Source organism: Psammomys obesus, unplaced genomic scaffold, assembly GCF_907164565.1.
Source record: "Psammomys obesus unplaced genomic scaffold, mPsaObe1.curated_primary_1811, whole genome shotgun sequence".
Classification (NCBI taxonomy): Eukaryota; Metazoa; Chordata; class Mammalia; order Rodentia; family Muridae; genus Psammomys; species Psammomys obesus.
The window spans coordinates 14,901,821-14,916,750 of record NW_026596073.1 but is presented as its reverse complement, the minus strand read 5'-3'; the positions used below and the strand labels follow the sequence as shown (position 1 = coordinate 14,916,750).

The 14,930-nt window shown below is 44.7% G+C and overlaps 1 protein-coding gene across 4 annotated transcripts in view; it reads left to right on the top strand.

The window, feature by feature from the left end:
* Tbc1d30 (TBC1 domain family member 30) overlaps positions 1 to 14,930 on the top strand; it is an 85,399-nt gene that overhangs the window by 45,896 nt on the left and 24,573 nt on the right. For all 4 annotated transcript variants that reach the window (XM_055626022.1, XM_055626020.1, XM_055626024.1 and 1 more), the window contains 6 exons: positions 1,704 to 1,765; positions 2,746 to 2,811; positions 4,485 to 4,610; positions 6,795 to 6,980; positions 11,687 to 11,855; positions 13,774 to 13,942. In XM_055626022.1, coding sequence (XP_055481997.1) covers positions 1,704 to 1,765; positions 2,746 to 2,811; positions 4,485 to 4,610; positions 6,795 to 6,980; positions 11,687 to 11,855; positions 13,774 to 13,942 — 778 coding nt within the window. The remainder of the gene's footprint in view (positions 1 to 1,703; positions 1,766 to 2,745; positions 2,812 to 4,484; positions 4,611 to 6,794; positions 6,981 to 11,686; positions 11,856 to 13,773; positions 13,943 to 14,930) is intronic.

Genomic DNA, 14,930 nt, shown 5'->3' with positions numbered 1-14,930 from the left:
GTGGAGATGGCTTGTTGGCAAAGTGCTTGCTATGCAAGCATGAAGACCCGAGTTTGCATGCTGAGAACCTACATAAAAGCTGTACAGTGCAAGCCAGTAGCACCAGCATTGGTGTGTGTGTGTGTGTGTGTGTGTGTGTGTGTGTGTGTGTGTGTTCAGGGTGTGTGTGTGTGCAGGATGGGTCCACATCACTGGAGTTCATTGATTACCCTAGCAGCATGAGTAAGCTCCCCAGTGAGAGACTTGTCAACAGATACAAGGTATAGAGCAATTGAGGAAGACAGTCAGTGTCATGCTTACTTGCACACACATACACATTCGGACATACTCACTTGAGTTCATACGCACACGCACATACACACACAGCTTAAAGTTGGGCATGATGGTTGCCTGTAAGCTCAATACTTAGCAGATACAGGAAGCAAAGACAGGCAGATGCAAACTGAGAGTATCAGGCCATTAGGGGTGAAATAATGAGACTTTGTCTTAAAAAAACCAAACAATGCTATCAAATTATTTTGAAACTGTAGAAAAAGAACGTATCATATTTTCAGATTTAATTATTTTTTATATAATTTAAACAGTAATAAGAGTTGTAATGGAATTTCTCTGTAATAACAACACACAGGATTCTATTATAGAATTGTGAGCAAAGGCTAAAGACAAGTAATAAAAATGCATTTTTATTATCTATGCACGTCTGATGCATAGATTTGGGATCTAAATCAAAGAAAATTAAAGTAGTAGATTACTTAGGATTAGAATTCAGTTCTAGCTTTAGTTTTCTAGGCAGAATTTAATATACTTTCATCATCAATGAGTGGGTATATTAAGACAGAATTAAAATATTTGGCAGCCATCAAAAGGAGTGGTTATAAAAAATCATCCCATAAGCAGGAAGAGGTGTGGTGAGTGTAGTTCAGGGGCTGAGTACTTGCTCGGCTGTACTGGCTACAGGTTTGTTTGCCTAGCATCTCCAAATCAAAGCAGACAGAAAGAAGGGGTTCAGACAGAGTCTGATTTTGTGCAGCTGGGACTCTAACTCACTTTGCACACACCAGGAGCTAGCTCTGCCTCCCTTGCTACAGTCAGAGTGCCAATGACGATGTACCTTCAACCCCTGCATCGGAAATGGAACCCAAGGCCTCATACATGCTAGATAGTTGATCTCTGCCAGGCCTCAGCTCCAGCCCTTGAAGTTTTCTTCACTGTCTAAGTCTATGCAAGTGTTGCAGAAAAACAAACTGTAAGAGGAGGACTCCTCTTCTGTGTGTTATAACTGTCAATTACTCAGGTGAGGTGGTTTACAGCCAATCACTGAAACAGTCCTCTGAGGTAGAGGTTGCTGTCCTCACCTTAGAGATAAGGGAGCTGCGGTACAGACAGGCTAGGCAGTGTGAGTTAGGACCCAGAGATACTGGAGGTCAGGGCTCTAGCCTATGTGTCACTGACTCTTCTTGTTTTTGCATTACTCTCGGCATCTGAGGAGGCTTCTGTCCAATGGTTAAAATTCCGCTTTATTGCCTTAGGTCATTTTTCTTTTTAATAGTCAATGTGTCTTAATTTTAACGAAATTGGCTAAATTTTATTTTTAAAAAAAGTTATTTTTTTTGCCATAATTCAGTAGAGACAAATGTTGATTTATTTATAATATAACTTTTTTATAACCCCCATAAATAACCCACTACTTAATTTTCTTTTAGGAGTTGATACAAAATTGAAGTTCACACTTGAGCCATCCTTAGGCCAGAATGGTTTTCAGCAGGTAACTTTGTTTTTGCCTTTTTTTTTTTTTTTTTTTTTTTTTATAAATTTGGGGGCATCAGCAAGGCACACTGTCATATATTCTTAAAATGAAAATATTCACGTATGTTTTGATACACAAGAGATGTCAGATTTTTTTGTAAACTTTTAAAGCATAAGTAATATGGTTTTATACTTGCAATGAAAAATTCACACTTTTATACATTGATGCTTTATTTAAAAAGTGAGTAAGTTGAGGTGAACATGGTTACAAATTCACTTTAGAAACCACACGTGTGAATGAATCTAAAACCTCACAGATCTGTTATCTTTGACTCACAGTAGTTGTGGCCTTTTGATCCAGCTCTCCCCAATTACTGGAGTCAAATGGGTAATAAGCATGCTTAGTTAAGATATGTAAGGCTTGGGATTCTTACAGCCCCCCGAATGACAACTTCTGGGGAGACAAGCCCTGGGAACTCCAGTGTGCTCTGTCACTTTTCTCACATACTATGGATGCTATCTTAGGGAAAGTTATTACTTAGGATTAGCAACTTGGGGAGGAACAAGTTTATTCAGCTTATACTGCCACAGCACTGTTCAGCCCCAAAGGAAGTCAGGACGGGAGCTCAAGCAGGGTAGGAACCTGGAGGCAGGAGCCGACGCAGAGGCCGTGGAGGAGTGTAGATTACTGGCCTGCTCCCCATAGCCTGCCCTGCCTGCTTTCTTATAGAACCCAGGACCACATCCCAGGGATGGCACCACCCACAGTGGGCTCTGCCCTCCCCCACTGATCACTAATCAAGAAGATGCCCTGTAGACTTGCCCACAATCAGATACTGGGGACATTTTTCTCAGTTGAGGCTCCCTCCTCTCCAGTGATTCTAGCTTGTGTCACATTGACATAAAACTAGCCATCACAGATGCCAAGATGGAAGAAGCCTGAAAAGTGCTGCTTCAGGTCCGTCTTATTACTTTACTAATCCTTCTCTCTGGTCCTAGTGGTACGACGCTCTCAAGGCAGTTGCCAGGCTGTCAACAGGGATCCCAAAGGAGTGGAGGAGAAAGGTAAATGGCATCAACAGGGCTAAAATACAAAGGGCCTGTCACTCCGGCCGGGGAGATATCTGCGAAGTGAAAAAGTGTATTCTCCGTTGATCGCACCCTGGGTGCTTATTATTCATGCCAGGCACCGTTGTGGGCGCTAGGGAAGCAGTGGGAACAACAGCAGATGGACTTCTTTGTCCTCACGGAACTTACAGTGAATCAGATAGAGTCTGTCACACCGTGATAAGTGCTGTGGACAGACGTAAAGCAGAGAAAGGAGTCAGGGGAGTGTGAGAGAATGGGCATAAGGAGGTGGAACTTTATATAGACGTTGACATGTGAGTAGGGCCCCAGAGGAAGCTGGAAGTCACCCGTGCAGCTGCCTGGAGGAGGGCACTGAGGGGGAGCACCTGGGTTGCGTTCTCATGAAAGTAAGAGGCAACTGGAGGTGCATAGAGGCAGGGGGAAGCAACATTGGGGGGCTGAGGGTGTGCGTGTGAGTGGCTAGGCCGGGAAAGCATGAGGGCTCCCCTGCGTCAGTGTGAGAGAGGAAGTTCCGAGCAGACTACTCAAACGGGCTGCTCTGTCTCCCGATGAACACATGAAATGTGAGGGCGCAAATCAGAAGGCAAGTAGATGACCTTAATTCAGGCAGGAAACGGGCCAGGGTGGTGGTCGTGGAGACGGTGATAAGGGCTGGATTCCGGATGTGTTTTGAAGCCTGAGCTGAGATCAATGCCCAGGAGACTGAAAATAAGATGTAAATGGGACACCAAGGGTGCCCAGAGATTTTGGCCCAAGTGGCTGGACTGATAGCGTTGCAGTTGGTGTGGCTGGGAGGAACGGGTGTGTGTGTGTCTGTGTCTGTGTCTGTGCATATAATTGGAGGAGTGGCGGGTACGGTAGCTGGCCTGACACCTGTTAGAGCTGACCTGCCTGATGTGTATCTAAGCACAAAGGCATCCAGTGGCATTTGGGCAGGATTCTGATGCTTAGAGGTCTGCCGGAGATATTAATCAACACTATTCCTGCCAAATTGTGTTCAAACACTGGACTTTAAAAATGCACTCTAAAGTTACTAATTGATAAATCTAATCTTAACATTGGAATTTGAGCACTAAGTTTTTCTCAAGTGAAGATTAATATGGATTTATGAAATTCATTTTTTCAGAATTAGATTTTCTTGGTCAGGTAAGGGAGTAAAAATATCCAGGGACTCTTTAAAAAATTATTCACTCTGGAATCTATCTGTCAGAATAGACAGGGGGAGTTTATGGAGGGAGTGTGTAGGGGGAGGTTTAAGGCAGAGGCCTCCATGGGGAAAAATGGTCCGTGTGTGACCAAGTAGCTGGTGTCCAACCAGCTAGAGTTAAGAGTTAAGTTAAGCAAAACAAAGTCATAAAATTATACAACCTATTCAATTACCTGAATAAAATGAAAAAAAAATTCTGGTTATTTTCTTTACTAATGATTAGATTGTTACTTGGCTCCTAGTAAAAACTCAATGAATATCTACCGCAATAAAGAGTGAAAGGCCCCACAGGGTACACTTGAATACAGCAAACGAGAGTTGTGTGCGCGAGCTAGCCCTGGCCTCTAAGCAGCTCCCGGTCCCCCCTGGATGCAATCCTAGTTTTCTAATAAAAGCAGGACACTCAGCTTTACCGGCCTCCTTTGTTCATGCGACCCTCTAGGTTTGGTTGACCTTGGCAGATCATTATCTGCACAGTATAGCCATCGACTGGGACAAAACCATGCGCTTCACATTCAACGAGAGAAGCAATCCTGACGACGACTCAATGGGGATTCAGATAGTCAAGGTAAAGCTCCTGAGCTTGGCTTCCTGCCCTAATGTAGTGAAAAGGACTCTAAGAGCCAAGTGTTTCCTTGACAGAGGGTTAGGTGACCTCTATCTCCAGTCTGAACGTCTACATATGATCTGCCTCCTATTCAGTTAGTAGCTTTTGTACAGAGAACTGGACTGTTCGTCTTCATAAATTTAAATGTTGCCAGTAAGAGAGAAATGTGAATGAGATCCTATACATATGCAATTTATCTAATTTTGTTACACAATAGGAGAAATTCCTTTTTACTTTCTTTAGTATGGGACAGGGATGCAAATTTTGACTGAGAAATTTGAAGGTGAGTGTATTTCATATTAGCAACATTTGGCTCTTATTAGAGCTTTTGCTACTCTAACTGCTAATTATAGTTAGGTTGGCTGATAGATCTGTGTTTAGTGTTCTCATCAGCTATGGGCACAGCTGTGGTCGAATACCTGCATTATTGCAATTGATTAGAGCCTGGTTCTCAGAGGCAAGGATGCTGATTTCATTTGGTACCAGAATAATCCTTATACATAAGGCTCAGGCATGTGAGCTTTGAATTTTATGAGTGTTCCACAGTGGGATGCTAAGCTGGGATTTGAAAAGGAAGGCTGTCTCATCTTCATTTTGGCCACCGCAAGATGGCTAATGTGTTGGCACATTTAAATCCATTTTTTTTTAAAAGGAGGAAGAACAAACTAAAAATGAGCTGCTTTCTGATCTAAATTGGTTTGTTTCAAATGAACGCTAAGAAAATTGTGGCATTTCGTATTGCATGCTGGAACCCTTCGCATTATCCGCATTTCAGTGTTTTACTTTGGAATTTCAGCATGGGTTTCACAGAGACAAAACTTCATATTTGAAATATTCCCTTTCAGTTTAACTTACGAATTAAGGCAATACACTTAAAAAAACATTATCTTGTTTTATGTGTAGGGGTGTTTTGCCAACATGTGTGTCTGTGTACCGCTGTTATTACTGGTACCTACAGAAGCAGGTGAGGGCAGTGGATCTTTTGGAGCTTGAGTTACAGTCAATTATAAACTGCCATCTGGATACTGGGAACTGAACCCAGTCCTCTGGAAGAGCAGCAGGCACTCTTGACAACTGAGCCATCTCTCCAGCCCTCTGTTTGTTTTTGAGGCAGGGTCTCACTGTATAGCTCTGGTTGGCTTGGAACTCACTGTGTAAATGAGGCTGGCCTTAGACTCACTGAAATCTGCCTGCCTCTTCTCCTGGGATTAAAGGAGGCCACCACCATAACCTGCTTAGCCAACACACATTTTATAATCATGTTATTAAAAAGGATTTTTTTTTCCCACTGAAGCAAATGCTACATCAGAAAATTGATCTTCTTTCCTAAAAACCATAGTCTCGTCCTGGCAATTAAATTACAGCTATTAGCTCCATTGCATATGAAAGTGCAGCAGGTGTTATTATCTATATTGTAGAAATGTATAGACTAATTTGTACGGGATGATTTGTCTGTGTAATAAAGGATGCTATTTTAATTTTAGTCTTTAGTATTAGAGCTTTAGCAGCTAAACCTTCTACCATATTCTGTTTAAAGGATTAATGTTAGCACCTTTCATTATATGTTGAACTATTTATACAGATGACTAATGTACATTTTTTAAAGGGCTCTCAATTTACATGAAATTGTAATGGGATTTTGTTAATTGGGTAACTTTTTCAGTTGATTCTGGAAGCACTTTAGCACATTTGCCTGACTGAACTTATCCTTGTGACTCTTTCTCTGCTTGCATGGTAGAAAGCAGTAGGAAAACAGAACATTCAAAAGAGTGCTTTGGCTCATGTGTATAAGTTGCTTATAAATTCAAAACAAAAATCAACATCTATGTTCACAGATGTAAAGGCGAAGTGAAGAAAAAACTTAATTTTTTTTCCTTTTTCTTTTTTTCTGAGGGAGTATTGGGCATTTTGTTAGTCAGCTCTCAATCACTGTGACCAAGCTGTGACAAAATACCCAGGACAGTCAACTCACAAGGAGAAGAGGTTCATTTGGCTCACTAGTCGGGGGGGCTGTCTTTTGATTGTTGTTTTGATTCTGTGATGGGAAGCCATCATGGTGGGAAGCATGTGCAGGGGAGCGAAGCTGCTCTCCAAGCCACAGGCCACAGCCCGAGGATTTAAAAGCCATTTCCCGTCCCTTTTTAGGATCTGCATCGCACGGGCTGTAGTTCCTACTGTGGCCAGGAGGCAGAGCAAGACCGCGTGGTTCTGAAGCGGGTGCTGTTGGCCTATGCCCGCTGGAACAAGAATGTTGGGTACTGCCAAGGCTTCAACATCCTGGCTGCCCTGATTCTGGAAGTGATGGAAGGCAATGAGGGGGACGCTCTAAAAGTGAGTATAAGGTTCAGACCAGGGCAACTGGAAGGCTGAAGCAGGGACTATAACTCTTTTCTTTGAGGACTCTCCCCTTCCAATCTCTTTGTAATCACCTGTGATAAGATCTTCCCCAAGTTAAAGCCATGTCATGATAGACTGTGATAGCTGTCACTCTCATAAGACACTTTAAAAGCAAGTTATATATTGATTATGTCGTGTGTGTGTGTGTGTTTGTGTGTGTAACAAATTAGGCGATCTTAACACCAAGTATATATAACTTCACCGCCTTTTTGAGTCAGAAATCTGATCATGGCCAAGCCAACTCAGAGGCACATCACTCTGGTATTCATGATGGTGGCTGTTGTGCTCTTAATCTGAAAGCTCAAATGGCAGGAGCGTTTGCGGAGTGTGCTCCTGTGGTTGTTGGCAAGGAATTCCTTACAGGCTGTTGAATTGAGGGGTCTCAGGTGTTTGATGGTGGCCGATTGAAGGCCTTTTAGTTCCTTGCCATGTGAGGTCTCCCATCTCAGGGCTGACATCCCTGAGTGAGCAAGGCAGAGGAGATTACAGATTTGCAGCCAAGTGTCCCGTGTGATAGCCGTTGTTTTTCCATTTCCATGGTCACCAGGTCAGTTTACATCCCAGCGGAATATCTATGCAGTAACTACCAGGCCAGGGATGTTGCTCAGGTGGCCAGAGCCCCACCTCCCCCTTCACAGAGTTCAGTTCCTGTGTAGACCAAGTGTGGTAGTGTACTTCCGCAGTTCTGCTACTCGGGAGGTGGAGGCAAGAGCATCAGGAGGAGTTCAAGACCATACTTGGCTACCTAATGAGTTCAAGGCTAGCCAAAGCTACCTGAGACTCTGTCAATAGAGAGAGAAGTGGTAGAGAGACTGAGACACAGCAGAGACACACAGACAGACACACACACACACACACACACACACACTAGCTCAAGGTATACAGGAGGTAAGTAGGTATATCTATGAGAGGTATCTGCATGGAGAGTACATATGGAAGTGAATCGTGTCATTGAATCTTTGATGTCTAAGCCCTGTTTTAGTTGAAAGCAGTTCTGGAAACACCAGTAGTGTAAGATTTAGAGGTCTGACTCTGAGTGGCTAACTCCCCACAGATGGAGTCTGTCTTAGTCACTGCTCTATTGCCATGAAGAGACTCCATGACCAAGGCAACTCTTATAAAAGAAAGCATTTCCTTGTGGCTTGCTTAGAGTTTCAGAGGGTTAGTCCGTGACCGTCATGGTAGGGAGCATGGTGGCTGGCAGGCCAGAATGGCGGTAGAGTAGCAGCTGAAAGCTTGCATTCTGATCTGCAGGCTGGAGGGAGAGAGGGAAGGAGGGAGGGAGGGAGGGGGAGAGGGTAGAGAAGGGAAGGAGAGAGAGAGAGTGGAGGAGGGAGGGAGAGAGGGAAGGAAGGAGAAAGGGAGGGAGGAACACAGAGATAGACAGACAGACAGACAGCAAGAGAGACAGAGAGACAGAGACACTGACTGGGCCTGGCCTGAGCTTTTGAAACCTCACAGCTAACCCCTAGTGACACATCTCCTCCAGCAAGGCCGCAGCTCATAAAGCTTTCTAAACAGCTCTCTAGCTAGGAATGAAACATTCGAAGATATGAGCTACGGGGGCCGTTTGCATTCAAACTACCACAGAGTGTATATGAAAAATGAAGGCTTTCAAACGTGGAGGGGCACCATTTCCTGATTTGCTTAGGGCAGTGTGAGTCTCCAGTTCACAGCTGAACCTTCACACTGATGTTCCCTGCAGTGTTTGTGACGTATGAGATCTAATCTTTGTATTCAAGCTCCACCTGCTTGACTGTGGGGAATATCTCGGTGATATGGAAAAATAAACAAATGTTCCTCCGGTTTTATACATATCACAGTAGACTTAATTATAAACCCAGCCTGAAATGAATGCACCTTCTCACCCTTTCTGTTTATGTATTGAAGGCAAAAGCTTCGAAGCTACTTACTCATCTGAAAGGTGGTGACGGGGAGGTGAAAGGTGGTGATGGGTCCAACACAGGACTTTGGGATGCTTTAAATGCAGAAGCAATTCTAGCTGGGCATGGTAGTGCACGCCTTTAATCGCAGCACGTGGGAGGCAGAGACAGGAGGATGTTTGTGAGTTTGAGGCCAGCCCCGTCAAAGAAGACAATAAAAAAGGACTGTTTCATGTATTCAGTCCACCAGCTTCAGTGATTTTTCTCAGATGTAATTTGCATGTCTAAAATAGGAAGCGTTCTGTGGAAAAATTGGAGAAAGTGATTCAGATGGGAGGTGGGATGGAGAGGTTTAGAGAAAGGTGTGCATATGCCAGTCAGAGCACAAAAGGACTCAACAATGCCTGAGAAATTCGACACCGTAAAAGGCTGAACTGGAGCTTAGGGGTGGTGGAGCACACCTATATAACTCAAGTACGTGGGAAATGGGGGCAGGAGGATCACGAGGGTTTTTTATGCTTTTATCTGTATTTTATGTGCATTGGTATTTTGCCTACATGTATGTCTCTGTGAGGGCGTCAGATCCCCTGGAACTGGAGTTATAGATTCCTGTGAGCTACCAGGTGGTTGCTGGGAATTGAACCCAGGACCTCTGGAAGAGCAGCCAGTGCTCTTCACCACTGAGCCATCTCTCCAGCCAGAGGATCTGGAGTTTATGGGCAGCCTTGGCTATGTAATAAGTTCAAGGTCAGATCCTGCTTAAAAAGAAAAACAAACCCAGCACTGGACAAAACAAGAAAGAAAGAAAATGAGTTCAGAGCATGCTGTGGATGCCACACGCGTGGTGATGTGTGAAGATGTGTAGACCTCGGTAGACACCTCACCTGCAGAGGAAGGCTAGGTTCACGAGGGGACCTTTCCGGTGCCCAGGAAATCATTGCAGGTCTGTGTTTTTCCAGTAGCTCTTTTAGCTTGAGTAAGCTAAATGACTAATCCGTAAAAATAAAAAGGCCATATTTTTTTTCTTTCTCAGCCCTTATCTCATTTTTCCTTTGAGGCTGTTTTGTTCAGCAGTATCTGTTAAAAACCAGAAATGTCCCCATTTCTTCTTCCTCTTCCTCATCTTACTTTATGATGTAAGACCTGACTTTTGGAACTCATGGGTAGACTAAGGGGGGCTGTCCCCATATGACTTAATATCGGAAGTTGAGGTGACCTTAGACTGAGAATTTTATTGTGTTGTAGAATTACTAGCATAGTTGGGGCTAGCGAGATGGCTCAGTGAGTAAAAGTTAGAGTTGGGATCCCCAGAACTCACATAAAATTTGGGTGGGTGTGGCGGCCTGCCCGTCATTCCTCTGTGCTGGAGGCAATTCCTAAGCAAACAGGCTAGGCGGACTAGGTCCGAGTTCAGCAAGAGACCCTGCCTCAATACAGGATGGGCAGAGTGACTGGAACAGGCACCCGGTGTCAGCCTGGGTCCTGTATACACACACCTTCCACGGGACCCCCATCACACATACGTATGCCCAAAAAATAACTAATAGTGTAATTGGAGAAATGTTCTGTAATTTTAAAGAGACCGTGATTTCTTAATAAAAACATGTTAGGTTGGGCTGCAGCTCAGTAGCAAAGATAATTGCCTAGGATATGGGAGGCCTAGTATAAGGGCCTCTGGTAGCCCTGGTGGTGGTGAAATATGGCTTAGGTTCCCAGCTCACTCACTCACTCACTCACTCACTCACTCACTCACTCACTCACTCACTCACTCACTCAGTGTATTTTCTCAGTGCTATAGCACTTAGGGGAGAAGTGTAGCACCATGTGGATTTTGACCTTTCTTTTGTCCTTCATTGTTCATCTCTCCCTGGCCCTTGCCCACCGGAGCCCTCTGCTCCACCAGGAATCTTCTAGGACCTGAAAAGTAGAAACTACCAACCATGGGGGGTTGCCAGGGCTAAGAGAAAACCTCTTTTTTGAAAACGGAGTTTTGTGGGGCCCAGCGAGACAGCACTTCCCCAGCAGCACGCAGAGCTAGCTGTAGTTGTGGTCTTTCCTTGTCTGGTGTCCTGGTGGGGGCATCACACAGCATTCAAGCTGGCTAGGAAAGGCAGAACTGAGGCATGCCCTGTGGGGTCATTTGAGTGGCCTTTGACGTTTCAGAAATGGAAATACAAGCCCAGCGATCAGAGGAAAAGGGTAATTTGAGGAACATATATGACATGGCTGTGAGAGAAGCACCAATTTAAAAAGGCGGCAAGTGTGCAAACAAAACCTCTTTATGTTTTATGTTCTCTACAGCCGGCGTCATTCACTCTGATAGCCCCGGTGGCCATGAGTACACCTGGAGGCCTGCCTCCGTGTGGGTGTTTTATGACAGGCCAGCCCTTGGGCTTTTCATATCCAGGCTGTAAAACCCAGGACATCCAGGAGCCAGGATGGGGGGTCCTGCTGAATGCAGGGCACTTGTGCCTTCTCGTGTTTTCTCCACGAGGCTGACGGTTGCATAATCGCAGCCATATATGGGGTGAGCTCAGGTCTGGCAGCCCTTCTAGAAACTTCACAGCACAGCTGACTTTGGGTTACTTAGATAATTATGCCGCCCGCTCCTTTGCAGGGAGTGTAGGTGAGTCCAGAATTGGTTTCTGACGCACCGGGAGGCATGTGTGCTTTCATCTCTTGGGATGTGCTTTTTATTTTGGGCATGTTGGGATCCTGGTGGGTCTGAAGCAGTCTTGTTATCTTTTTTTTTTTTAGATTATGATTTACCTGATTGATAAGGTACTTCCAGAGAGCTACTTTGTCAATAATCTTCGGGCACTCTCTGTGGATATGGCTGTCTTCAGGGACCTCTTGAGAATGAAGCTCCCGGAACTGTCTCAGCACCTTGATACTCTGCAGAAAACGGCAAACAAGGAGAGCGGAGGTAAGGACGACTCCTGGCTGCTCCATTCCCGAAAGCATTGGGCTTGCCAGGTTCCGCTGTGTGTACGAGTTTAAGCTCTGGATGGAAATGGGTTGCCAGGTACTTCCGTTTAAAGAGTGTAGTGCAATCAAACCTTCATTTCCAGAGAACAAATACAAAATTGAAAATATGTAGGGCTGCGTGCTGCTGAAATATCTACTAGACCTGGGCAGGTAGTCAGTTAAGATCTAACTCTGTGTTGGTTCCAGATCAACAGGGCATGGAGAGCGGTGCACACGCCCTCTCGTTCAGTTAAACTAAAGTGGCGCCAGACCCGTAGGACTTCTTTAGAGCTGAGCCAGGGGTGTACTCTGGCATAGACCATGACCTTGGCAGAAGCAAGAGAGGTGCTGGGTGTGTGTGGGAGAGTCACTGGCAGGTAGTGGGTGTCCTCCTGGCTCTACTGGGCCTACTTGGTACACTTCCGCAACTCTGTTCTCTCTGAACACCAGAGAGAACAGTCGGAGGTTTGCTGTTCTGTTAGTGGTCGCCAGTTGCTGTGGTGGGCTACACATGCAGTCTGGCCTAATGTGCACAGTTAAACGTAGAAGCACAGGCCTGGGGCTGCAGCCCAAGGATGATGCTTATCCGGTGTGTCCCAGGGTCCCAGGTTTGATCCCTTGCACCACCAAAAAGAAAAAAAAAGTGAGATGAAATGAAATAAAATAATAGGGGACTCATTAAAGAATGTTGTTTCTGAGACAGGGTCTCACTGTCTACCCCATGCTGGCCTCAGACTCAGCAGAAATCCTCCTGCCTCACTCAGCTTGTTGGTACTGAAATGACAAGTTACATTAAAGGGTTTTGAAGATCCAGTTGTTACTAAAATACACGGGAGGTTTTAGAGACAGCTGAGCGTCTGTAATGACTATCTTGTGTGATCTGGTGGCAGTGGAACTCTGTATCTTCATGGTAGTGGAAGACACAGGCTATTGACAAACATGTTTTTCTTCAAGTCCCTTTGCTCTTGACCATGAGGAATAACCTTGGGTTCTAGTCTCTGGGAAAATATTTGTTCACAGGAGAAAAGAAGAAAATGAGTTCAGGCAAACTTTGTGTGTGTGTGTGTGTGTGTGTGTGTGTGTGTGTGTGTGTGTGTGCCCTGAAATAGTTGTACAATTGACAGTCATTGGAAGGATCAGTCTAAAAATCTAATAGACATTTATACTTGAAGTGGAAAGGAATGCTGAGCTTTTAATGAATTCAGAAATTTCAAAATGGGATGGGTCTGTTTTTAAAATTGCATATCACTTAGTTTAAAATACTTTTAAATTGAAAGTTGTTTAATAACTAAATATTTTGGAATTTTTCCCCCCACTTATTTTCTGTTTCATTCGATTGTGATCTAGGAATTATACAACTATAGAGATAAGTAATTTATAATAAACAGTTTTAGCTCTAATCCTTGCAGTTGAATTAAAGTGGGAACTATGAGATTTTGAAAGTCTGCTGGCTTTTTGTTTTGTTTTGTTTTGTGTTTTTTTTTCGGGTGATTCTTCTGGGCCTAGACCCAGGGACTCATAAGTGCAAGATGATCACCAGCCCTTGTATTTGAGGAAGTGCAATCGATTGTTTTCACAGTGTTTTTTGGTGAGGAAAACTTTCTCCTTAATTTTAGGCAGCCTTGAATAAGTAGAACCAGATCTAGTTCAGGTAAAAAACTTCTGAAATACGGCAGAGAATGAATGACTCTCATGTCTTGGAGCTTTCTATTAAAAATGTTTCTTCTTGAAACATGGGAGGGAAACGGGAAGAAAGAACGTTTGAGGAATACGAAAGAAGCAGCCGGGAGGCCACACAGTTGGGTGGGCATGGAAGAACGAGAGGGCGCCGTGCACCTCACAGATCTCTTTCTCAAGGACGTGTTGATTCCTTTCAGGTGGCTATGAGCCCCCGCTCACCAACGTCTTCACGATGCAATGGTTCCTCACTCTCTTTGCCACGTGTCTCCCTAACCACACCGTTCTGAAGATCTGGGACTCGGTCTTCTTTGAAGGTTCAGAGATCATCCTGAGGGTGTCCCTGGCTATCTGGGCAAAACTGGGAGAGTAAGTGATTTTCTCTTCTGGCCTCTGCTGTTAGCTGTCTTTGGGGCTCTTTAGTGCAAAGAATTGACCCGTATGTGTGTGAGAGAGAACGCTGTGACCTGTTAGCCTGTACAAACCTCATCAGGCTCCTTGGTTTCTCCAGCGGGAAGGGGATGTATTCAAGGATGGGCAGGCTTCTTCCGGATGTCTTGCCTCACTATCTGACCGCTGCCTCATCAGGGGCTTCCTGTACACTCTTGTGGAAAAGGAAAGGGGACTTAGCTATAGAAGAAGCTGCTCTATCTGCAAAGAAATAGGCAGGTTTCTTGCTGCATATCACAATTGGGATGATTTAATTTTCTTTTTTGAGATAGAGTTTCACCTAGCATAGGCTGGCTTCAGCTCACAACGGAGATTGACCTTTCACTCCTGGCTCCTCAACCTCTATCTCCCAGGTGCTGGGATTATGGGCATATACGTCATTACACCTGGCTCCTGGCTTATTTATGAATTTTTATTGTTTACCTTGTGACTTTAGAGTTGTGATAAAATTAAATGAGATTCCCGGCACAAAGTGTACCTGGACTTGTGCAGTCAGGAGAGAGGGTGTACCCACAGTTGTGCAGTCAGGAGAGTCACTAAGAACTCCTGTGCACCAGCACGTGTGCGGTCAGTTGTGCAAAACAAGGTGCTTCCTTTTCACTCAGGAGGGGTTCTTCAGATGCTAAAATCTGCCAGAACACAATACCAGCCACCTTCCCCTTGCCCTCCTTACCTGTAGCAGGCGAAAGGAGGGTATGTTTCTGCTCATTTATCCTTAGCTTTAGGCGCAGAGAAAGTTCCAGTGAGTCCGTACCCATGACAACATGCCAGAAAACTAATAAGCCCCTGGCAGTGTTCAGGTTTGAAATTGCACTTGCTTATTTGTGTGTCTGCACGTGTGTGTGGCTGCATGGTGCCACGCCCGCGTGTATTGCTTAGAAGACCAACCACTTGCAGGAGTCGGCTC